At 40.7% G+C, this 26,403-nt stretch overlaps 1 protein-coding gene across 2 annotated transcripts in view; it reads left to right on the forward strand.

Moving 5' to 3' along the window:
- The first annotated feature begins 13,679 nt into the window (after nucleotides 1-13,679).
- The window catches only part of olfm1b (olfactomedin 1b), a 30,217-nt gene continuing 17,493 nt past the window's right edge, over nucleotides 13,680-26,403 (forward strand). The window contains exons 1-3 of one of the 2 annotated variants that reach the window (XM_034709957.1): nucleotides 13,680-14,237; nucleotides 24,621-24,770; nucleotides 25,494-25,649. In XM_034709957.1, the coding sequence (XP_034565848.1) occupies nucleotides 14,172-14,237; nucleotides 24,621-24,770; nucleotides 25,494-25,649 (372 nt within the window). In that variant the 5' untranslated portion in view covers nucleotides 13,680-14,171. Of the gene's footprint in view, nucleotides 14,238-22,216; nucleotides 23,328-24,620; nucleotides 24,771-25,493; nucleotides 25,650-26,403 lie in introns of those variants that run through there. The other variant, XM_034709956.1, reaches the window with a different exon arrangement.

Consider the following 26,403-nt stretch of genomic DNA (forward strand, 5'->3'; position numbering starts at 1 on the left):
ACCTCATACATCATATATTAGTGTGAAATATTAGAGGAACTGTCTTAAATGGGATCACAGTTAACAAGGTGTTTTGTTAAGACCTGTATTACTAGATTTGATGGCTCATTGAGACAGAGAACAGTGAAGGAGCATTTCAATCTCACATTGTAATGGTTTGAAATGTTTATTGCAGCAGCAGAACATTGTTTGTGTTTGACGTCAAGGCTCCAACCTCATCACTTGTCAAGGTTTTATTTTCCATAAAAACAGAGGAGTGATGAGATAGTCTCTTATACCCTCACTGCAGCCTGCAGGTGGGTACTGGGGAGGCGGGGGGCTGAAAATATGGCCGCAGCTCTGGTACAGGGCAGCAGAGCAATGACAGCAGAGGAAGAGACAGGATATCTGGCAGCTTAATGTGGTCGCCAAAGTGGAAGGATACGCTTGTCTAGTGATTGTAGGAAATACACATGTCAAGTGTAAAACAATGTGAAGTCTGTTCAGCTTGAGTTGCCTGCCTGAACAAGCTCATAGACATCCCCTCTATTTGAAACAACACTGAAATGCAGCTCAAGCGGAGACTATCTGAAACATGTGATGTCTCACTCAGTAATGATGGTTACTGGGGAGGTGTTTTGAAGCCCAATGATGGCAGGTGCCATGTTGGAAATGCTGACTCAACCTAACTTGAATTCAGCCTGGACCGGTCTCAAAATATGAAGCCCATGCGGAAGTGTTATAAACTGCAATTCACCATGCATCCACTTGAGGCTGGCTGCAGAAACACTGGAAACCACATACACACCAATTCAAAAAAGACGATCTTTACAGCATAAATGAACATGTTTACAGCCTGATTCAAAACACGGCTTGGGTCTACATAGCTAATTTCTTTATTCGCACATACTGTACGGGTGTCAATTTTTTTCTAACACAACAGTTCAGAAAAATATTAAGATCACGAGTTTTGCCCAAATAAGGACATGACTGACTTGACTGACAGGCAGGAACACATAGCTGTAGGATAGGAGGCTCAAACCCCGCCTCTTTACGTCACACTAAGTTTGGTTGAGTTCCGCATTTCCAATATGGCTCCCACCAAGGATTGGCTTCAAAACAGCGCTCAGGAACAGATGAGTGACGTCACATATACTACGTCCATCATTTATACAGTCTATGGTTTGGACCCAAGCAAAGGAGGTCCAGCTGAGGCAGTAGCTCCTAGTAAACATACAATGTGCCCACCTGTCAGTCAACTGGCTCTGTGAGGCTGTGTAAAAACCAGACTGTATAACATACGGACGTAGTCTCAGTGACGTCACTCATTGGTTTCTGAAGCAGAGGTTTGTAGCTTATCGATGGCAGCCACCATATTGGAAATGTAAAGTCAACCTAACCCTCGGTCAACCTAGCAAGAGATAAAGAGCTGGAGTGGGGGCATTAAAGATGACCTTTTTAGAATGGGTGTGTATGTGACTTCTGGGGCTTTTGGTGCCGGCCTCAAGTGGACACTTGAGGAACTGCAATTTTTAGCACTTCCACATTGGCTTCATATTTCAACACGAGACTTAATGGTAGATTCTTATATCTATTGTATCTATTGTATCGAAAATGTATCTATACATTTACAAAAGGGGTTGATATAAGTTCAAGGTAACAGTTTCAATTGAAGCTTTGGCGATTAGGTTCATCATAGAGCTTATTGCCTTACTTCTTCAACCTACACCTCTTAATTTTTTTGTTTTCTCAATTTCAACATTGATGTTGAACACATTTTGTTCTTGATCTGCATTTGAAGAGTCTATCTCTTTTTGTTCTTTGACTATTTCAAATTTAAAAAGGCCCATAAAAAACCCCAGATAACCCTCTTCACCACTTTATCTTTAAGTTTGTATCAGCTGCTTGGTGCTGGGTAGTTAGGCTCAGTACATGGTTTTATCAGAGCACGCTGCTGAAAAACAACAGATCTATAAGGCCTAACATTACTAACTACAGCTTTTTTAGAAACTGCACTGCAGAGACAAACCGTGGAAGAGAATACGCTGCCTTTTCTTTGTTTTGAAGCCCCATTCTCTGTTTGGCGAAGCCTCCAACAAAACAGTGCACTCAAAGCTGCTGTATTCTTCCCATGTACAGTTGGAAGAATTTAAATGAATGCAAAAAATACAATGTGTTGACCTTCAAGGCAAACGTACTGCAGAAATCTGGAGCCTAGCAACACTTATATTCGAGGACATGCAGAAGGTGAGGCATGGCTGCAAGCTTATACAGTGTAATTAAGACACTCACAAATCTGGCAACCCAGTAGGGTGGAAAGCACATTGCTGAGAAGCAGCTCTGTCCTCTTAACTACTGATCTGGCAACTGGCAGCATCGTCCTGTAATTAGCTCTGACATGAATACAAGAACCACGCAGAGATGCTGTGTGTGATGTGCAAACAAAGGATGGTACCGTATGACAGAAACACTAACATCAAGTACGACTGAGAGCTCTACGCTGCTCTATTCTCTCCATCATCTTGTTTGCCTCGTCCATCTGTCCATCTCCTGATGAATTCCTCCTGACTACTTCACCATTTTTTTGTTAAATCATGATGGCCTCGTCTACTCAGCCTCCTCCTGTGTCCCATTGTCCGTAAACATCCCTCTGTGTGTGTCTGCTGCATCATTCCTGGCTGACCTACATAACCTCCGGCCATCAATTTTGTATTGCTGATGTATTATGATGCATGGATCCCGATGGCAGAGAGGTCCCTTCGGGTGCTGTGAGCAGCGCCATGTCACTCAAGCACATGCACACACACAAACGGACGCACACACACACACACACACACACACACACGGGCACAAATCAGAGCCACAGCAGTCGTTTGCTGACATAAGCCCTCCAGCAACAACACACTCGAAAAACAGCACTGCAGCCTATTCAGGGGCAGAGAAACATGGAGAACTGGCTGCACAGTCTGAGTGGGGATGATAATATCTCGGCACAGACTCTGGATGTAGTGAATGAAGAAATAAATGGAACGGATAATTAAGACATGAAGAAATGTCGGTCTAAAAAGAGGGTTGAAGCCGCCGACTGAGTTTAAGGGAAAACAAATATAGACGCATTGAAACCTTTTCAAACTCATACAGTCACTCGACTGTAAAGGTATTTGACAATGTGCTTCTTTGCAGCTCATGCCATCTGTTTATTAGTCTGGAAGTACTAAATAAAAAGAGCATCTAGTGTAAGCATGTTGCATAGTGACTGTGTCAGGAATAGGTGCATCTATGGCTGAATATGTATACGTGGGTAGCATGTGTTTGCCGGTTTAGGATTTGTTGCTGTTGCTGTAAATGTCAGCATTAGTCAAATCACAGTGCTTAGTCAGTGAATCAAAGGCAAGGCCCGAGGGCTGGCCTGTAGGCTTCTCCGCCCCGAGGCCTAGTATTGCCCGTGTTTACCGAAGCTAACTGTGTGGGTTCAGAAACACAGAACAGCCCACACAACTGAGAAGAATAATCAGCCCATATCAAATTTGTCACACAAGCCCTGAATGACTCACCCTCAGGTTTCTATGTCAGTCGACGAGGCACATTTACCACGTAAAAATCTGGGTTATTCTTGAAACCATGAATCCATGATTTCACGCAGAGGTAGACAAAAGCAGGACGATTGGTTCAAGCCATTAGTTGCCAACTGAAACAAATGCAGCTGGTGCATTTTGTCTACCAAAGCACTGCAGCAAGCTAGAATGATATAAATATAAGGGATTATAGGATCTTAAATACACCAGAGTATGCAACTAACATGATATGAAGCCTGAAGACTGAATCTGCCAAAGCAAGAAGTTCAAGGCAGAAGATTGTTGGACAACAGGGTAGAAACCAGTCCAACATTACATTTAGTTTAAGAAAAAACTTCAGTTAATATATTCTGACATTCCCTGTTGGCTTACAGAAAAACTCACCTGGTGGGTGACAAGCAACACAGAGGTTATGCTGATTAGACCCGGCATTACAGCAGTTTGTGTGTAATCATAAAATGTTATCTTGATCCCTGTAGGCACAAATTTTACATTTTTTAAAATGCCAACCAAGAAGAGTTTAATTTGGTGTCTGCATGACAAAATTGCAGGAAGTCAAGTTATATTGTTTAATCAGTCACACATGAATTTGTACTGAGAGGAAAAAAGGAGTTGGATGGTTGGGTCAAACCTTTAAAGGACTTTAACCCTGCAGCAATCTTTGGTGTTACAAATGCAGCTAATGCACAAGTGATAAACAACTGCAGTTCCTCAAGTGTCCACTTGAGGCTGGTACCAAAAGCTCAGAAGAGACCATTAACACCCATGTTAAAGTGCCGATGTTTACAAAAGAAACATGTTTACAGATTGATTGGTCTGATATGCTCATTTCTTTATTTGTGGGTTAGGGTTAGGCAAGAAGGCCAAAAACCTGCCTCAACTCCACCTCTTTGCCTCTTGCTGGGTCGACTGACAATTAAGTTGAGTCAGCATTTCAAATATGGTGGCCGCCATCAATTGGCTTCAAAACTGAGTTTCAGAAACCAATGGGTGAGGTCAATAAGACTGTGTCCATGTTTTATACAGTCTATGACTAACTGGAAGGTCAGCATTTGTTTAAATTTAAACCAAGGGTCAAAAGTCAAAGTACCCTCTGGTCTTCTTTTTCTGTTAACACAACTGTTATTGTATGCATGTTATTTTTGTATCCTTGATGCATATATTTTTTCTTTAAATCTACTGAAAGTGTAATTAGGAACAGATGTTGGAAACTAGAAATAGCTATAATCTCTCCATGTGAAGCATCAGTTCCTACAGCTTGTTTGTCACAGAGCAAATTGCTGTGTAACCATTGCTCCTCTTTTAGTTTGAGCTTTTGGGGGATGGCTTACAAGCAGACACCGTTGTCTAGATACACTATCAAAATAATGAAAAATCGTAACATGGAGGGAATCCAAAGCTTGATCTGCCTTGGCTTGGAGGAGAAATTATGATTAAAAAAACTGCTGTTTAGATGGATAGGTTTAGATACTGAAATGCATAAAACTGCTTCAATGTCAGAAAAAGTCCTTAGTAGTTTTTATTGAGATATTAGTCCATCATAGAAGACACAGTCTCAAATTCTTTCTCTCTTTGATGAAGAAGGTTAGATCACCGAGGTGGGATGTTAACGATCTAATTCATCTCCCTGATTCTGAACTTCCCATAAAGCTTTAATGATTTTCGGACGTGGTGATGGGCGAGGTCGTATAATGTGGTTGACTTCATCCTGACATTGATGAAATCACTCCTGAATTACTCCAGAGGTGTGCCGGGTGACATTACCGTGGGGACAAGAGCACCAAGAGGGAGGAATATTTGCCCCCGCTGTGTGCACATGATGCTGTAAACACAGTGTAATGTCCCTCTGCTGGTAGAGGCTTCAATCATGGAAAGCAATCATCTGGTTCAACATTTTGCAGTCGACAGCTGTCTTTATCACTCCGGACTGAAAAACATGATTCACATTTGAAGGTGAAACTGGTTCTGGTAATGTGTCGATTCATCAGACCACGCTTTTTATGCTGCAAGAATGTGGATTTTATGCCTTTCATTATTTGTCCAATAGCCTTGTCCTGCAAAGAAACTGTGCACAAATGGCAGCTATTCAACTAATTCATTGTTCCACACAGGTATTGGTTCTAATAAGAGATCAGCTGATGAACACTACTCATCTTTTCAGCACTTTTCCTCCTTTCATTTCCTCTCTTCATCTTTGCTCTTTTTATATTCCGTGCAAAACTCGAGCATTTCCCCTTTTTTGTCCTCTGAAGGTCTGAAGGCTGAATGCTGAGTGATTATAATACATTAACACTGACTCAAGTTCAACTCACAGGAAACTGTTAAATCATACTTTTACAGAGCTCTCCCCTTTAGAAGGTGATCTGATCAATGTCCTTCACTCATCCAAACAAGGCTTTCAGCACACGTAACTTACGGAGCATTACTAAGACCTAATTGACACGTAAGGAAAAGCTTTAACGGCTTTCTGTGGCATCAACCCTGCAGAGAGCACTGGGAGGAAAAGTGATGAAAGGGGGAAGTAATGGCAGCACGCCTGAGAGGAAAGACACAAATTCTATTAGGACCTAAATTTAAACTGGAGCTCTTTTACTCACTTTCTCTCTGTCTCTCGCTCCCACTCTCTTTCACACATTTTTCAACAGGGACAAAAAGGAAAAAAAAAAAGAGCTCAACTGGTAAAATAGCTTGCCTTTTTTTTCAAACCAGGACAAAATCTGGAAGGTACATCCATTTTCTGTGGATAACTATGCCAAATCACAGCTTTTAAGGTATACTTTCAACGCTGAAGAAAAAAAGGTAAAGAAGGTGTGGGTTACTGTGTGATTTATGCATTTAACTGAGATTGACTTCCCCCTCAATGCACCTGCAATAAAGACATTTTACATATATTTACATGCAAACAAGACAGGCCGGGGATTTGCATTTTGAGCTCAATAGGCAGAGGATAAATCTTGAGGAGGAATAATTGTACGAGCAGCCGTATTAAATCAACGTCCCCGTTCAGTTTCAGCTCTGTTTGAACATCTTTTTCTTCAAGTTATTCCAAATCACAGCAGTGCTCCATCATCTCTTATTATCCTCTGCTGGTGTTCTTCAATCACTTATTGTTTTTCCATTTATTACTCCTTTGCCACTGCCCTTATCACAGTCCTCTACAAAGTGAGGAGACACATTATCCTGTCTTTACTTCACACTAACTAGGATGGCCAAGAATAATCAGAGCTGCCACTGTAATGGGGCTTTTATTTTTGCAAGTTAAAGATGTGCCAGAAACAACTGTGTATTAATTTATCTAACTGGAGCTTGGTGTCTTCTCCAACACATATCCGAAGACAAAGGCACGGAGGCTCTTCTGTCTCCCTTCACGACTCTTATTAACAGAGCATTTCATCAGGGCTGATTTCACTGTCCACTGTGCTTAGTTGTATCTACTGTGGCTTCATGCCTTCTAACAAACTTTAATGTTGGCCAACGAACCAGTGCGATGTGTCTCCTGCTGTCCAGTGTGTGGGCTGCAGTGCCACCACGCAGGGACAAGCTCCTGCCGCCAAACAAATGTTCCTCTTTATGTGTATAGTCACCCACTTCCACTACCCACCAAGATCCATCCCCCCTTCCCCATAATCACATCCTCAATAAGAGCGCTGAGGCAGAAACATTCAGCTCAGTCTCACTGCAGTATGTGAAATAGTCCCTGATGAATTGAGGAAAGATTTCTGAGCATTGTTTGGAATTTCTGTGTTTTTTCCGCCAATGCCAGCCGGCTCAAATTTCAAACAGATGCCTTTCAAATAAGTGCCTGCTACACAATAGTCTTTGTTTTCCTTTGTAAGTTAGCACAGCTGTAGTTTCTGGTTTAGGCACAAATTATGTGTCTAGGCAGCTTTCAAGGCCTTGTGGCAGAAAAGCTGCCTAGACACATAATTTGTGTCTCTCTTTCACAAAGATGGTTGTTGTTCATGAAACCAAAACACGACATGAACGTAACATTTTAGTCCAAAGAGAAATGTGGTTTGATTGAAACTTTTCTCCAAGAAATATGAAGGAAGTAAAGTAACCTAAGTTAAGTTTAATAAGTGACGATCACGTAGAAGGAACTGAAGTTAAGTTTGATAAGTGACGTTCTCGTAGAAGGAACTGAAGTTAAGTTTGATAAGTGATGTTCTTGTAGAAGTGAGGGAAGTTAAGTTTGATAAGTGATGTTCTTGTAGAAGTGAGTGAAGTTAAGTTTGATATGTGACGTTCTTGTAGAAGTGAGGGAAGTTAAGTTTGATAAGTAACGTTCTTTTAGAAGTGAGGGAAGTTAAGTTTGATAAGTGACGTTCTTGTAGAAGTGAGGGAAGTTAAGTTTGATAAGTGACGTTCTAGTAGAAGTGAGGGAAGTTAAGTTTGATAAGTGATGTTCTTGTAGAAGTGAGTGAAGTTAAGTTTGATATGTGACGTTCTTGTAGAAGTGAGGGAAGTTAAGTTTGATAAATAACGTTCTAGTAGAAGTGAGGGAAGTTAAGTTTGACAAGTGACGTTCTTGTAGAAGTGAGTGAAGTTAAGTTTGATAAGTGACGTTCTTGAAGAATGAACTGAAGTTAAGTTTGATAAGTAACGTTCTTATAGAAATGGGAACGTTCCTATGTTCCCACATTTCGGCAAATAAAAGCTCTGCTTCAGCCGAAAACCTTTTTGATCGGCCTATTTTGCTTTTTCTTGTAATGATTGTGACGATTTTTGCTGTTTCTGATCGAAATAAAATTACTCATTCATTCATTCATTTGCTATAAAGTGCTTCCAAAAGAATATTTTAGGACTTAAATTGAAGGGAAATGTGAAGGGACCTAATTTTGAAAATGTCCTCCAAATGTGGGACCATTGGGCTGTGGGAACATAGGGATGACCCCATAGAAAGTTAATGAAGTTAGGTTTGATAAGCGATGTTCACATGGACGAAAGTGACGTTAACTTTGATAAGTGACATTTATGTTTGATAAGTGACGTTCACGTGTACGAAAGGGAAGTTATGTTTGTTAAGGGACATTCATGTAGATGATAAGTGACGTTCTTGTAGAGATAGTTTTTCTGTCTTCCCATCCATCACTTATATCTCCTGACTTAGATGAGTTTTGTCACCTTAAAATATGTCAGCAGACCTTTGTAAGACTTTAAAAAAATTGTGGTTCAAATGAAGCATTCCTTTAAAAAAAAAGGTATGAAGATAAAATAAGGGAAGTTTCGTTTGATGGGTGACTTTCACGTACTATTAATTGTTTGTTTGATCTGCCCATTACTCCCATCTACCAACCAAGATGAGTTTTGTTGCCCTTAATAATATGTCACCTGAATTTTGAAAGACCTACTGTAAATATAAGGTTGTGTTGACTGATACTGAAAAAAGATAAATTTGAGCGTGAGATTTTAAATCTCAAGTCCAGATTTTCGTGCCTGTTTCACAAAATGCAGTGCAGTCAAGTCGAGTCCAGTCTATGACCTGAACACATTTAAGTTACAAAGCACGGTGGATACTGCAATCCTCAAAGCAGCACAAGAAGCAGGAGCTTTAAACTTTAACTATCCATTATCTTACCTTTAAAGCTTGAATCTCCTCACGGTCTGATCTTGTTTTTGCTCTGGACCTGCCAAACTACTCAACACACAATTACGAGTCCACATTAGAGTAGAGCTTTGCACTTGCCCTGATGCTTTTACCAAAATGATTTATGCTTCTAAGTGCCTCAAACAGAGAACTAATTTCAGATGTCCATAAGCTACAGATCTGTTAGAGAATAATGAGGTTCAGACAGTAACAGGCAGGCAGAGTGAGAGCCGTTTAAAACACCACATGACCACCCAATTAAGTGCCTATTGTTGACATTCACAATGGCAGAAGTGCTTGGACTGCCCACACAGACGCAGTATCAAAGAAGTGTTGTGCATAGCTTGAGGAATAAAAGCATACTGACAGAGAGACTGCAGTTATTAGGGGGGAAATGTGTGAATATTTACAAACTTAATCTATCCGTTTATAACCCTACCGTTTGAAATTAGAGGTGCTGCGCATCCCCACAGGTGTTTTCATTTATTCTGGCTGATGAGAGTGAGTTACAACAGGAATTACATAATCATCAGGCTCCAGTAAGAAGGATAAACATGTACGGTAATTGGTCCGGCACTAACTGGTGTGACAAAGTCAAGAAGGAGGCCAGTGAGTTAACTCTGCTCAGAGGTATAAATCAAGCACAATAATCTAAATCATCCTTCTAGTAATTCTGTATCCTCTTTAGATCCTTTTATTTCCATCGTGTTTCCTTAAAGCCGCTGTTAGGAGTTTTTATCGGGTTATAAAACTGACATTTTGTTATGACCTACAAAGGCAAACAAGACCACCATTAACAAGACTGACTACTTCTGTATTGAAGTTTTTAAAGCCTTGAACCACTGTAAGTGATGGAAATTTCAGCTCTTAGTAGTGATCCACATCATTTGGCTCAGCGCAGCAATAAAAACCGGGCCTCTCGGCTCTCAACATCTCTTCATAGACCTTTTTTGCTTATATTAAATCAGCCATTTGAAGCAATGTTTTAACCTATGACTCATATGTGCGCATGAATTTTACTTTAAGTATTAACTGTAATTATAATAACCCATTTAATTCCCAGAATAAAACTATTCTACATCCCATTTGGTATAAAAATATTCATACTACCAGGCACCAGTCCACCGTCATCGCCCCCTCCCCTGCATCTTATGGGTCACACAGCACGAGCCTGTGGCTAAGTGGTGTGGACCATAGACTGTATAAATAATGGACGTAGTATCCGTGATGTCACCCATCTGTTTCTGAAGCGCTGTTTTGAGGCCAATCGTCTGCGGGAGCCATATTGCTGCTGTAGAGTGATTGTGAGGTAAAGAGGCGGGCTTTGAGCCTCCTGGCCAACAGCTACAGTGTTCCCGCCTGTCAATCAAGTCAGCTGTGCCTCTCATTGGAAGACTCGTAATCTCAATATCTTTGAAATTGCCGCATTATGAAAAAAATTCTGTATTATATAACAACATAGAGGGGACAAAGTGAAACCAACATTCACGTACAAGAGCCGGTTCTTAAAGCTAGGTTGTTGGCAACTGGCACATTGCTAACTGCTGTGAGGTGGTAGGAGAAATTTGCCTTTTCAATTTTACTTTTTTCCACAGCAAGTATTCACAGTATTGAAACATTTCACTGTTAAAAGACAGAATGAGGATTTGCACATATGCAGAACAAAAGCAGCAAAGATGTGAGGTAGTGCTTTGTCCACAGGGGGCGCCAAAGTCAACACGTCAGAAAGTCTCTTACAGGAGCTTTAATAATCACTGGAGTAACTTTAGGACCAGTATTTAAAATACAAACATTCATAATTTACCCTATCAGTTACTAATTCACTCTTCTTTTTTTTTTGTTATTTAAGTTTTGATTGACTTCATCCCAAGAAATGCAATCCCTAGAGAGAGTGCTCATTCACTCTTAAAAATCTCTTACATTTTAAGGCTAAAGGCATACATTTGTACTTCTACTCAAGAAGGATTAATATCAAATCATGACATGACTTTTACCAGCAATGAAGTGCTGTAATTGAGCTTTATCCCCAAATTTACTTACACACTTCTTACACCACAGCTGATTTAATTCAAACTTTATGCCACACTACCTAACCTCAAACTTTTTAAAATGAAAGCAGTGCCCCAAGCAGTGTTTTTTTAAATGTAGATTAAAGATTTATGTTTTTAGGTGCATATTTCCTCCACATTTTTTAGACACAACCAATTTTGGGGGGAGTGTAGATGTTTAAATCTCCTCTGCAAAGCCTACAAAATGTGCTTCATAAATAAAACTGTCATGCAATGCTTACACTGTGTTTTGGTCTTAATTTTTAGGCCCCTGAGGCATGCAGAACCAACAGTAAGAAAATATGTGCTTTGTGATATATCACTGTGCTTTGCGTTTTATTACCAGTTGCAGCTATTGAAGTATCTCATGTTTACTCAATTTTGTCCAACAGAATGTGTTACAGCACAATGGCTCCAGGTGTCTCTATAGGGAAGGCTTAAAAAAGATCACCTTTGACCTAGGCAAATATATGGTTGACAGTGACAGCTGATGTCCTTGTAAATACTCAGAACAAGGCGTCCATAAATGGAGTCAAATAGCAGCTAACTTGAAACTTGTGTTGAAGAGCCCATATATGTGTATGTTTGAAGGACACCCTCATTCTAATTTGAGTGCACCTTCATAGTATTTAAGCCAGAACGTGGAGATAGAAGAGAGGCGACTTCATCTGGCCCGGTCGTCCTCCAAGCAGTCGCGATGCTTGTTACTGATGCTGTTTGATTGTAATAAATCTGATTACTATCCAAGATGGCCAGTGTCACGAAGTTCATTCTACATCTACACATCACGGTCTGTTAAGATACGACACTATCATGTACATCACTGTTCCATATGCTGTCGCACACTGTCCATCTTTGTATGGACTCTCTCACTGGCTGATTTTTACTTATACATCTAATCTTGGACTTCTCCCTACATACTTGTGTGTATACATGTGTAGAAACCTCAGCCGATATGGCCTGTGCTCTCAGGACATCATACAGTTGCAGGTCCCGAGAGTCAGAACTGAACTGGGCAAAAAGGCATTTAAATTTTCAGGACTTGAAACTGACACATCTTGTAACTCTGGGGGAATTCGAGTCAATCATAAAAGACAAAGAAACAAGCTCAATTGGATCTTGTGATTGCACTGTGTAATCATGTAACCATGTGAAACTGTGACCGTATTTTATTTGTGTTGTTTTGTGTGCTTGGTGTGTGTTGTAACCTGTTTTGTGCTGCCGTCTTGGCCAGGTCACTCTTGAAAAAGAGGTTTTAAAGGTGACATATCATGCAAAATCGACTTTTTAATGGTTCTCTACCTGAAATATGTGTCCCTGGCATGTCTACAAACCCCCCCCCCGAAAATGAAAACAATCCATTCTGCCCCTGTTCTGATTTCTCCACCTTTCTGTAAATGTGTGCTGAAACGAGCCGTTTCAGTTTTCAGTGTTTTTCATACGTCACAACAACATCCGGTCTATACCGGAAGTCAGAGCTTGGAGCTTGTTCAGCCCATAGACTGTACAAAATACAACTCAACTCCTCCTCTGTTTTTCATTACCTGCACAAATGTGTGCTAACAAGGAGCTTAGGAGGGAGGCATGCTAGTTGCAGACTGTCTTAATAAACACAAAGGTCGGTTTTACTCCCCACGTCTGCAGATTTGAAGATCTAGTGGATGATTTTTATTTTTCATGGAAAAGTGCTAGCGCTAGTTAGCATAGCTACATAGCTACATGTTCGTAGCTGTGTACCAAGACACACGTCGACATACTGACAAATAAAACAACAAGAAACACAAAATCTGTGACCAATGGTTCAGAAAGGTCCTGCTGCAGGCGTCTCTCCGTCAGGATCAGATTGTGGATCAAATTCAGAGGGTTGAAGTAACGCGGGTCTGTGAGCAGCCATGTCTATGCATGCAACATGTAAACATCCGAGGGCACATCCACTTCCTGAGGGGGCGTGGTCAGAGAGAAAACAGACTGTTCTGAGCAGGGCTGAAAAAGAGGGTTTTTCAGGCATGCCAAAATCTGATTTCAAAGTGTTTTTTTTCAGCAATAAACTTTAAAGACATGTTTTGGGGACCTCTTAGACCAATATATTTTGATTAAAAAGAGTGTAATATGTCACCTTTAAATCTCCATGAGTTTTTTTACCTTGTTAAATGAAGAAAGAAAGAAAGAAAGAAAGAATGAAAGAAAGAAAGAAAGAAAGAAAGAAAGAAAGGAAGAAAGAAAGAAAGAAAGAAAGAAAGAGAGATGATAATCTCTGCTTGAAGGAGAGAGAAAATGCCCCTGTAGCTGAGAGTGTGAGTTGAAAAAAAAAAGCCCCATAAAATGCTGAGGTGTTCATTCAGCAGTAATTTTGATGAATTAGTCATTCAATAAAGATCCCATCCAGACGAATGAGGGATAAATGATGATCAGGCAAGATTTCCTATAATGGAATGGCTAACTACAAATCCTGTTGGAAAGGCGCTTTCTCCTTCTTGTATTGTTGCCAATTTAAATCTCCCTCTCCCAGCGATGCAACTTCCGTTTTCAGCACCATGTACAGCGCCGTCACTCTCCTTTTTTCATCGAGAGCTTTTAATACGGCAGCTTGAGGCGGGGAGGTAAACTTTTGGCAATACCGGGAGTGGAGGTTTTATAGCCGTGTATATACCACAGTGTTTGCGCGTCTTTAGCCCAATGTTCATCCCAGTCCGACGCAGCGAGAAATAAGTGCGGCCACGCAGAAGAGACGGAGAGGGAGAGGCACCGAGGGAAGATAGAGAGAGGCTCCAGATATGAAATGAATATGCACAGAGACGAGTCCGTGAAACAGATCGGTCGCTTTCTGATACTGGGTTACTGAGGGGGATCAAATCATCATAGCGTTAAAGAAAAGAAACGCACGAGAGATCCAGGAGGAAAGGACTGCTGCGCGCGGGGGGACGCAAAGGGGACTCGATCTGCATGTGAGACCTGCTGGTCCACCAACACCGGAGGCAAGAGATGCAGCCTGCGAACAAGCTCCTGACTCTGATTCTCCTCATCTTCATGGGCACAGAACTCACCCAAGTAGGTTACTAATTTAACGCCATTTTCCACTTCTTGATTAAAAAAATATCAAAAGCTGTAACCCTGTTGTTAATTGCCTCCATATACTGGGAGAGATTACAGGGTTACCTCGCATAAAAAAGCCCCCTCTCTGAATTAGCCCTCTACCCAGCTTAGACAGATTAACGGGTGGGATTACATGATGTGAATACATTGTGCTTAACGGGCAGGGAGCCCCATTCTGTATCACCAACCAGATACAGAATGAGGATGCATTGCTCGATCTGTCAATTTCCTCATTAGCAAATAGCCACATTAATCTACTGCACCGTTATTCCAACACAAAGCAGCCCGTGGATTAGTCTTTAAAAGGGGGCAATTGTTAGATTGTGGGCTGCTGCTCTTGAATCAAAGCACCACAATCAAATGCAGTGTCTCCAAGAAGGTGTTTCGGGCATGCTCAGTGACCATAGTGTGTGTGAGGGACTGTTGACAGTGTGTGTGTGTGTGTGTGTGTGTGTAAGGTGGTGGTGGTGGGAGGGGGGGGAAGAACATTCAGTCCAGCAATGCAAAGCAACTCAGCCCAGCAGTAGTAAACAACAGTGATTTCATGCAGGGACAAGAAATTACTTCCTGCTTTCTGCAAGGCAATTTGCAGCAATACATATAATAGTTGCATTAAACTGTTGCTATTATAAATCCTCAAGGTTGGGAGTGAGAAAGAGAGAGAGAGAGAGAGAGTGTGTGAAGGAGGGGTTTGTTTATTGCCAGGCCCCGCCAACACTAGATTGAAGAATCTGATGATTTAATTGCCCTTGCTTGAGTCATATTTCATGTTCTTCACTCTTGTGTGAATCCAATTGTGGTCGGTAATTGGAGGCTCAGAGAAAAAAACAAAAATCAAATATGCCACTGAGGTACCATCAATAAATTAATCTCTGTTCCTTGTGTTTCTGTAATATACTCCTCTGCAAGTGACAAACTCAATAATATGCGTTGGAAAGTAGGTTGCTGCAAGCCCGGCTGGCCCTGATAACCCATGTGTTAGAAAAATATTGATGTATTATTGCCTTGGTGGAAATATGCCGGCGATTGATTTCTCGCAAATTTATGAGGAATGTCAGGATGCTGTTGCGGGACATTGTTTATTCATGGAGCAACAGCTTGCTTTTGACATGCACGTGTGCAGCCTAATTTGTAATTAAATCAAATCTGGATCCTCCTTTTTTTTTTTTTACTGAAGCATCAAAATGTGCAGCCAATAATTTGAACTACGCTCTCACAGTGCAGCTGCAGAGTGCACAAAGATGCTGACACAATCGAACAATGGGGCTGTTTGCACTGATTGATGGAAGCCATCAGTCAGGGAGGAAGAGAGAGGGGGCGAGGAGAGCGTGTTTCACTTTGGGTTTCATGACAGTCGGACTCTGCGCGGCGCAGGTCAGGGCCCGCGTTTCAGTGACAGTCCTCGTCTGATGGACTGAGAGTTGTGTGACATCTGTTTGAAGGTAAGTCGATATTAGTCTGCTCTCTTCCAGGAGAACAGAAACACAAGAGACACTGACAGCCTCTATTTATACTGCCCTGGCTATAGAAGCCAAGAGCACCACCAGGCCTCCGCACATCTCTGTTTGAACATAGATATAAAAAGTGAGAGGTGTATCTACAAATAGAGAGCCTTATCATTGCCAAATAACTCATGAGCAGGGGTGGGATGCAAAAACAGCCATACATCACAGTATTGCAATAATTTAGTCAGGCAGTGTTACACTGGAAATATATCCCAAGTATCAATCTTTCATGATATATTTTATTGGAGCAATGCTGTAAATACAAATCGAGCCTTTTAGTTCATAATCCCTGAAGAAGCTCAGAAGCGTCTGAACTTTACTTTGATTGAAAACTTTTTAAAACATGAAGGAGGACGTTTTTTTTGGCGGTGACCTAATTTACAGTTGAAGGGAGGAAATATATCACAACAATTGTTATCACCATACTTGGCTGGATCTCAATATCTTTTAAAGGTTGGGAACCTTGTGTTCATTCATGTACGCCTTATGTCACACTTTGTTTTATACGTTTTCCAGTGTATTACAAGCACAAATTTAACTTTCAGTAGCAGAATCGTAAACAGCTTTTTCAGATCACTAAATATTGCTGAGCCCTTTTCCATGGAGTCAGCAGAGGTTGGTTTAAAATGAAGTTGAAGGCATCATTATTTCACAGTAAATTACATCTCTTTTGAACTATCTGGACTTTTATTGACAGGTTGCATTAAGTACCTGTAGCATTTTAATCACGTCTGGTCTTAAGATTGACGGGAAAACAAGCAATGTATTCGCAGTCAGAAAAGTGAGATATCACAATATTTGTACAATCTATCACAATTCTCAGAACCTCACAATATGTTTGCAGAATGTGCAATACTGACTCAACGCAAGGGCACCAGGTGTTCTGTAATAATATTCACGTCTATGTTTACTTGCCAATAAAAATATGACTTTTGAGTTCAGTAAGAACAAACACTGTAAATATAGTTTGCATTAATATTAATGTAAGTTATTGCATTTGACAAAATGAAAATGTTTAAACAGCCATAACATCATATTGTGACTAAAGTATCATGATAATATTGGATCATCATGCCTCCTCTGATTAACTGATGCTTATCTAAATAGAACTTAATGTGTATGTAATGTGGACTAATGAAAACATACAAACCACAGGTGGTGCACAGACATTACACACTTAGTAAAGGTGGTTAAAAAGAATTGACAAAGCTTGTCACAATATTTTGCAAGGTGATATTGTATCATAATAGACCCCAAATGTACAAATATGTATTGTAATATTTTGTTGTTTATGTCACCATGTTTGTTTTTTGCTTAGTTTGTCCAAGTGGATGAGAGAGATGAGGGAACTTTAATGATAGTTCCTTTTTGTGTGAACTTCAGGAACAAAAAGCAATGTATTTCTACAGTAGTATTGCAATACTGTATCATGATTCAACCCATTATCATGATATATATTGTGATAACAGCAAATCATAGCTAAAGTAATATGAAGACATAGTATGGTATTGAGATAAAATTGTATCATAATTTGAGTAGGGTATTGATATTTCATGTTGTATCATGACAGGATATTATATTGTATCATGACATAAGTATCTTGATAATGTCGTATCATATTGCATTGTGTATTTTTGTTGTGACAGTAATGGTGTTGTATGCTATGGTGTGGTATCATGATTGAATTATTGTGCTAATATTATATAGTATCATGACCAATGGGTTGCGATAATATTGCATCATATTGTTTAAGTATCATGATGATAACTTATGATATTGCATTGTATCATTTTGTGATTAATGGCATGGTACAGTATGGTTCAGTATGGCAGGTCAGAGTATTGTGATTATCTGTCATACTGCATCTTGTATTACTTGGTATATTGTGTATTATGGTATAGTGCGGTATGGTGTGGTGTTGTATGGTATGGCATTGTGTAAAGACTGAAGTATTGAGACAGTGTGGTATGGTCAGGCCTCTGCAGATCCTCACCCCTACTCATGAGAGAAATAAGCCATCACTGACTCTGGCCTTGACCTTAGATCCTGAACAATGGCCGCTCTCTTAATGACCACATTTACCAGCTTGCTTCAAAAGTCTCACCCAGTTTGACACAGAGTCGGGCAGCTGTGTCTCTTTTCTTAACATCTGGTCATGGGAACTGGGAGACACCTGATTAGTAGTTCACTCTCCTCCTTCAATTCCTCACGCATTTATTCACCTCTATCCCCTCCGCCGAAGGATTTGGCTTCTGCCTGGTGTTCACACAGAGAAGAATAGTAAGCAGCCAGAGCAGCGGCATCTGTTCCTCACCTAGTGGCTCCCCTTCGGCTTCAGGCCCACATCCTAAAGCATCTCGCAGACACCTGACTGAACAGATGGCGCTGCCATAGCCTCCCCCTTTGACACCAGGCAACCTACATACCATCCTAGAAGCAGGCAACATGAAACACCTGCACATGTTAAGGTTTTACATGCACGCATAAGTAAGAATGTCTATATCATTATTCGGTTTATGTGTGTGCAGCTGAAGTTTAAGCTATAAGGGCTCCGGCAGGGGAATATTTTGAAGAGTTATTTTTTTATAGAAGAAAATCAGTCCGGTGTTATGTGAGAAACTGAGACGGAGTGGAGCTGAATTGCAATATGCGTGGTGTGATTGGCAGCTGGGGTTGAAGCTATTTATTATTCAGTATGGCTGGTTGAGTTAGGAAGCAGAGAGAGAGAGAGAGAGAGAGAGAGAGAGAAAGAAAGAAGGCGAGCAGAAGAGGAGTAGGCGGAGACACGGTGCATTTTGTAGTTCACTTGCAGGCTGGAAATGGGATTTTTCACCACTTTGTGACCATTTATTGCATTTGATATTGAGTGTGTCATAGAGGTTCTCCTGGACTGTATAAGTACAATCTAAACACCTGTTAGCTGTAATGCTGAACCGCACAAAAGCCAAGTCTAAAATACTGCTTTAATATCATTTTAATCTTCCAGTTTTAATGTGTATTGATCATTCTGATGAGTCTTTTTTTTTTTACCATTTATTATTCTATTGAGGAATTCTGTGAAATATTCCACTTGTTTTCCCCTCCAGTCCCATTTACACTTCTCACCAAGCCTAAGTTGTTATCTTTGTCCTTGATTTTGGAGGTAGAATAACTTTAAAGGTACTCCTTCAAAACAGCACAACACTTAGAGCATTCCTCAAACGGTTTCCACATAATTGGCTCAAACCTCTCTTACACAAGCTCATTTATCCAAGGCTGAAAGTCGGCTTTCATTATGAATTTAGACAGGAGTCATGACACAGAAGTATTCATCAGCCCATCTGTAATGGGTGCAGTTGTTAAAGCCACAGTGAGTTATTGATTTATCTGACTCAGTGAAGAGAAAATTAGCTCCAAGTATCTTGATAATTGATGTATTGTTTTGATGGTTTTCTGTGCAATTACAGCCCCCAATTGCTGGTTGTGACTTCCTAATGCAGGGGGTTCTTCTTCTTGTGTTATTATAATTCGATTTTTAGACTTTTTGGACCCTTTAATGAGTTCTTTCACTACTTTTGACTCGTACAGATTGAAAAAGCTGTTTGTTAATTGTCAAAGAAATGGCAGTTTAATTGCTAATTAAAAAAATAATCAGTTGCAGGTTTTAATGATGCATTAAAGTACTTTGAAATTGGAGGTTTTACGATGCAAAGATCTGTCTTCAAATGCAGCAGATAAGTAGTCTCACTGGTTGGTTTTTCGTTTGCATCAGTTGTCTGTTATCGGTGCACCTGTGGCATTTCACCTAGTTTGTTGGATACCTAGGAGTCTATATTACAGGTGTGACAAATACCACTTTGGGTCATTTTGTCTCACCTCTATTGGAAATGAATTAGAGCCAGGCCTTTGAGTTTTAGGAAACAAGCGGTTTCCATTGAAAGCTTGTCATTAGAGACTGCTGTGCTGTCCTGAGACTACACCAGACCAGACTGGACTCTGGGCATCAGCAGTGCACAGCGGTGGGCTAACCCCCCCCCCACATACACACCCCAATCCCTGGTCGATACTTCACAGCAATCTGTGGAGCCATCAGCCCTCTGAGCTCTCACCTCAAAGGTCATAAACAAGTGGGAGAGATAAGAGAGACACCAGAGAGACAGGGGGAGGGAGGAGTGGAGAGAGTGGAAGAGAGAGAGAGAGAGAGAGGGTGAAATATGGATGTGCAGAGAGTGCAAACTTCACTCACTTCTATCTTTCACTCTACCAGAGAAGTGCATTATGGTGCTGACAGAAATAGCTGTGGACACAGAGCCTCTCTCTCTCTGCTATTCTGGGGACCTCATGTATCATGCAGTGCTGCAGTTTAGCCCATAGGCTGCAGCATTAGCCCATAAGCCTGCAGATGACTGCAGACAGATGAATAATGAGTTGCGTCTGAGAGCTCTGTTTCCAAACAATATTGAAACAGCATTTCGGTCTTTACTCAACTTGGACTTTTCCACATTGCACAGTGTAACAGCCTGGAAATCCAACAGACTAATTTATGTTCTCACAACATCAAGCCACAAATCAGATATCTCTTAGATAATTGAGTTAACTAGAAGGGGATGGCTGATCTAAGCTAGCGGTTTCACTACAAAGCACTCAAAGCTTTCATACTTTATATTTGTAAATAGTTTAAAATCCCAGATAAGCTTCCTTTGCCCTTCAAAATAAAAGACTGTTTGTGTTGCTCCACTACACACACACTTCCATTAAAATCTTTTTTCAAGGGGATATGAAAACGAAAGCAAGACATTATAAAAAGATAGAAAACTAGATAGCTAGATGGACTATTATTTTTTGTTATAGAAGCAAGTTTTCAACATACTAACAACAGGAATATACCCCTCAGGAGAGAAATACAAACACAAACACAAAAAAACTAAACAATATAGAACATTATGGTTTAAATACAACATTTATTATAAAAGAATATAAGAATCTATGTCATATCTGCCAAAAACAGATCAAAGATGTTAAAAAATACACCATTGATATGATAAAATATAAACAAATCTGTACAAAACCTATGTAAAAATATTAGTAATTTACTTTGTATCACTATAGATAATCCATTTTAAAAATGGAAAACAAAGTACACCAATAAAATATGTAAAATTGTACAGTATGTTAAATATACAGTAGACAACTTCTAACACAAAACAATGTATTCAAATGCTCACTTGAATTTAAAGAAATCAAATCAAGCTTTATTTTCATTTTGTTCACACCACTGTAAAAACAAAACGAAAGAGCTTTTCCAGGAGATCAGTTTATAAAATATAGTAATAAAGAAAATATGGCAATCAAAATACAGTATACAAATATATATTAAAATATATGTTAAAACACAGCATTCATACACACTCATCCATCAAAAACTTAAAGTGCAGTACGCAGTATAACAAATAAGTATGTAGCAGTGTATTAATAAGAATACATACATGGAATATTCCCTTTACATAAATATTACATTTTGTAAATTACAATACATACACATTTTATCACACTATACATATAATAAAATGTATACCTTACATAAAGTACAACATGTAGGCTATATTAAAATATTATACAAAGTTGAAAAATGTATTTATAATGCATGTTACCAAAAATATTGTACCTTATACTAAAGTTATTATATCCTAGGCTTCCTTAGGACTGCTGATGTCAATTAGCTTCAAGGGAACTCTGGTACAATTCCTCAAATGGTAACATTTGTGTCAAATATTGTACAAGGTCACTGTACAAATAAAATGAATACATAAATACATCTGAAGCTTACACACTATGACAGCGGAAATTGCAATTAAAAGCTCCATTAAAAGCAGATTCTATAGCATGTAATAGTAGTTTGATTCAGTCTTTTTTACCTTGTAAAGCACGTTGGTTGTTTTTAAATGTGCTGTATAAATAAAGTTGACTTGACTTGACAGTGAACATACATAACAATATATTTTTACAGTACAGACACTTTCAATAAAGCACCTGTAGTGCATAGTAGTGATGGCTGAAAAGGCCTAGGCATAAGCATAATGCTTATTTAAGCCTAGCCTACATTTTCTCAAATAAAGCTACCAGCTTCCCAAGTTTAAAGAAACAAAACAAAACAAAAACAAAAAACAAGAGAAAAACAAAAAACAAAATAAAACAAAATGAAATAAAAATAAATAAAAATAAAAAAATAAATAATAAAATAAAATAAAATAAAATAAAATAAAATAATATAAAATAAAAACAACATGTATTTATTATCATTTAAAGTCAGTGCTGGTCTAAAAGTTGATTTTGGAACACAGTTTTTTTTGTAGTTCTGTTGTAAATCACATCTTTTGCATTATATTGCTGAGCTATTTGTACTATTTTGGGACCTCCAGGTTACTTTTTGATGTTGGCAACGCCACAATCTGCTACAAGATGGCGCCAGAGCCACACGAATCAGAACCTCGTGCTCATTCGGAGCTCGAGGCATCCTGAACACCATCAATAACACATTTTCTGAGAGTCCTCGCTGTCATTGAACTGCGACACTGTAGAGAAATGAGAGTTTATTTTGACATGTGAGCTCTGTGGTCATGCATTGCAGTGCTTTTGTTGTTGAAATGAAGGCCAGATACCAGAGAGGTGCACATAAGCCTCCTGTGCTTTGCATGGAGAGAGAAATGTCACTGCCCGCTCTAAATAATCCCTCAGCATCAGTGTCGGAGGACCCGGGTCAGCCGCACTGCTCATTGTCATTCTCTCAGGGGGGACAGCAGCAGCAGGCGTCGGGCGGCTATATGAACGAACCAGGCGCAATCCCAGATATCACCACGAGCGGACCCCAACCTGGCTGACATCATTGCGTCTGGCGATATAGATAGATCCGTAGTACCTCCTCTTTCCTCCTCTCATCCACTTGGAGCAGCAGCCTGTGTGTGGAGTCAGTGGCACTTAATCACAGAGCGCACAGAGGCAGGAGGCGGACCGACGGGCGTGAACGAAATAGTAACTGTGAAGCGGAGAGGCAGCAGTGTGCGGGACAACGCAGACAGAGGAGCTTATCCAGGAGGACGTTTCCAGCTTGAAAAATTCCCACTTCTTTTTTTCCCAAACTGGAGCAAGTGTTGCAGTTTTACCACCACCACCACCACGACCCTCTTGTTTTCGGCCGTCTCTCTCCACGTAGAGTCCCGTCGCCACTGCTCTCTTTGGAGATGTCCAAAAAACCACCAGCCGATCCGGAGTCCCGGGTGAAACAGCAAGCTGCTCTGGGCTGCACCATGCCTCCTCACCTCCCTTGTTTCTCACTGGAGTCTGTAGAATGAAGACGGCTTAAAAAAAAAGAAAACAGAAAAGAGAAGTCCGAGCAGTCCCAAGCAGAGCAAAGATGTCGGTGCCTTTGCTGAAGATCGGCGTCGTGCTCAGCACCATGGCGATGATTACCAACTGGATGTCGCAGACCCTCCCCTCTTTGGTGGGGCTCAATACTACCAAGCTGACGGCAGCGCAGGGAGGGTACCCAGACCGGAGTACAGGAGTAAGTGCGCGCGTAATTCCTGCCCCTGTTTCCCTTTTTTTTCTGAATGAATTTTTGCAGTTAAATGAGTCCAAAGACCTGCAACATGTGTGCGCCTTTTTGGTGCGTAAAAACGAGGAATGGGTGCAGAAGTAGTAAGGACTTGGAGAGGCATTAGAGATATCATCCTCCTGCGTTTGATGTTCCTCCAGCTGCCACTAGCACTGCTCTTTCTGTGATTTGTGCCCCCTGCACAAAGTGGAAAGTTATCACTTGTTTTTCCTCCCCTCATATCGATGTAACAGAGAGAGATCTGTGATGGAAAAGTAGGATTGACATCTCAGATTTCAGCACAATCTAATTTTTTTCTCCCCCTCTTCCTCTGAAACAGCAGGAGAGCTCATTTCTCCTCCTCTCACGGGTCTGTGTGAATGAGCGAGGCGCTCAAAGCCAAGATACCGTTGTAGAGTCAAGATGAAGCATTTCTTTGTTTCTCTGTCAGGCTGTCGGCACATCCTGAGCAGCTCCTGTGCCAGGATGACATGAGAGATCTGTCAAGTGGATGTCGAAGACAAGGAAATAGATAGTTTTAAAAAAGTGTATGCAATGAGCTGAATTTCACTCCAGATTTCTCTGTCTGTGTCATGATTTATGGGAGGAATCCCAGGTTTCATTTTTGCATATTCACCAGCATCCTGTGTGATGGCACTGATTGACTAGCACAGAGGAAATCTGAGCTGTCCCGGCAGGTGCTTGATAGTGATTTTCTTTGTCCTGTCAGCACATCCTGAGGTAGAAAGCAGTGCTGCTGACTGACAGCCGCTGCGATTGCTCTTTTTTTTTTTGGCATTTTGTGAAGTCACTCCTTCTCACTAACAGAATAAATCAGCATTTATATTTGGCTCTGATGCAGTCCTGGATATCTTTTCCTTTCCAGGCACTCAGCAGGTTGGAGTTGTCTCCCCCTCTGAAAAGAGAAAAAAAGCCCCTCTATTCCTGACGTCATGCACTTCCCAGTTGTACTCTCTGAGCTTTCACACACGCAGCTCATTGAATAATGGGAGTAGCCTCAGCTGCAGGCCGGATTGGCTGATCTTTCCATTGTGTGGCTGTAAAAAAATGATAGTGCAAAAGAGGTGGAGCTTAAAAAATGCAAGACTGCTTCAGATTAAAATCTGCACAACGCCCTCAAAGGGAAATTACTATTACTGTTGTTATTTTCTTTCATTTTATGTGTTTTTCGTTCATCTTTACCGCTCACGTTTTGCTCCCCTCCCCCTTTTTTCTTCCACTTATTCTCTTGTTTGTCTTCAGGTGTTGCCAGCAAACCCCGAGGAGTCGTGGCAGGTGTACAGTTCAGCCCAGGATAGCGAAGGAAGGTGTGTCTGCACGGTGGTGGCGCCCCAGCAGTCCATGTGTTCACGGGATGCCCGCACCAAACAACTGAGGCAGCTGTTAGAGAAGGTAATTACTGCTTAACATCACCTCACCCTGACAGTCAAAGTCACATAGTAACACACACAGCGACTTCACACACAAATAAAAACACATCCACACTCATGCACATGTGTAAGTATACCCATGTTTGAGGTTTTCCAATTCCCTCTCTGCCCGCCAGACAAGAATAGGAATCATGCTCTAATGAGCTCCCTGGAAACCCTACAGGCATCATGGGAGGCAGCTATACGCTCACTTTCTGTGAGTTTCTATTGTGCCACACACATCCAAAGCAGTAAATCTCATGATGCAACACAGCTCTATACCAATTGACTGCAAGCTGAGGAAACTGCATTTGCCAAAAGGAATTTTTAAACACATAATTGGAGAGATCATTTGTATCCAAAGATGCAGATAATCCCCGGATAATGTAAAGTAGCCTACTGATTCACACAAGCTGCAAATAAGATCATCAACAAATACAAAAAGTGCCAAGATTGTGGAGTTTCTAGGCTGCAACAGGTCTGGAAAAACCAAATGTCTTAACAGTATGCATTCTACACCTCCACCATGCGTGTGAGGCCACTGACTAGCTGGCCTCATGTCAGAATTTGTGAGTCATGTACATAAGAAAGCCAAGCCAAAGCAACATATTGAAAATCTGTTGCGTTTTTCTCATCCTCATTAAAGCATTAGAGGTACATATTGATTCCACTTTGCTCAGTCCAATTTGTCCATATGGCACCTCAGGTCCAGAACATGACCCAGTCCATCCAGGTGCTGGACCAGCGAACCCAGAGGGACCTGCAGTACGTGGAGAAGATGGAGGTGCAGCTCCGTGGCCTGGAGACCAAGTTCAGGCAGGTGGAGGAGAACCACAAGCAGAACATCGCCAAGCAATACAAGGTACGGAGACAGACGACCAGCCATTAAACCCAACAGCCCATTTTATCACAGCTGCTCTGAAGCCCATTAAGCACAGCCTGAAACCATTGTGTGTTTGTGTGTTCCCACTCTGGATAACTTTTGCTCAAACCCCCCTCACCCCATGTCAAAAATGCCATAACCTATGCATAAACTAAGAGGTTAAATAATACAAGTAGTCATATTGAATCCCTTTATTTAAATTTAAATGTAATAAACTCTGAATAATGAGTGACTTAAGAGTCTTAACTTGTACTTTGAAAACCAAGATGTCTGTCTTCACTTGGAACAAACATCTTTCATCCAATCTGATTTAATAGTTGAAACAAAATCAGACAGGGAAGGGTGTCGTTTAAAGCTCCTGTAAGGAATTTTTAGCCGTCCATGAAACACACTAAAATTAAGACTTAAACCTTTTTAACATCTACAAAAGCAAACCAGACCATCAGCTACATGACTGACAATTTTCTACATGGTTATTTCTGATGCCTCTAGACACTGCTGAGGGGTAGGTGTCAGTCAGACAGTGCTTCAGAATCAGACTTTGTTTACACTTTCTACAGGGAAGATTCACTGTTATTGATGTGTTTGACTGTTAAAAGTCAACAGTGGGAGATTTTTTTGAGAAAATGGGACAAAATTACTTATGCCTTTGACCACAGGGGGCGCCAGAATCCCTGCAAACACATTGATCCTCACAGGAGCTTTAAATGTTTTGAAACTGGTGCTTACAGGC

The sequence above is a fragment of the Notolabrus celidotus genome, chromosome 19 (assembly GCF_009762535.1).
Source record: "Notolabrus celidotus isolate fNotCel1 chromosome 19, fNotCel1.pri, whole genome shotgun sequence".
In the NCBI taxonomy this organism is placed as follows: Eukaryota; Metazoa; Chordata; class Actinopteri; order Labriformes; family Labridae; genus Notolabrus; species Notolabrus celidotus.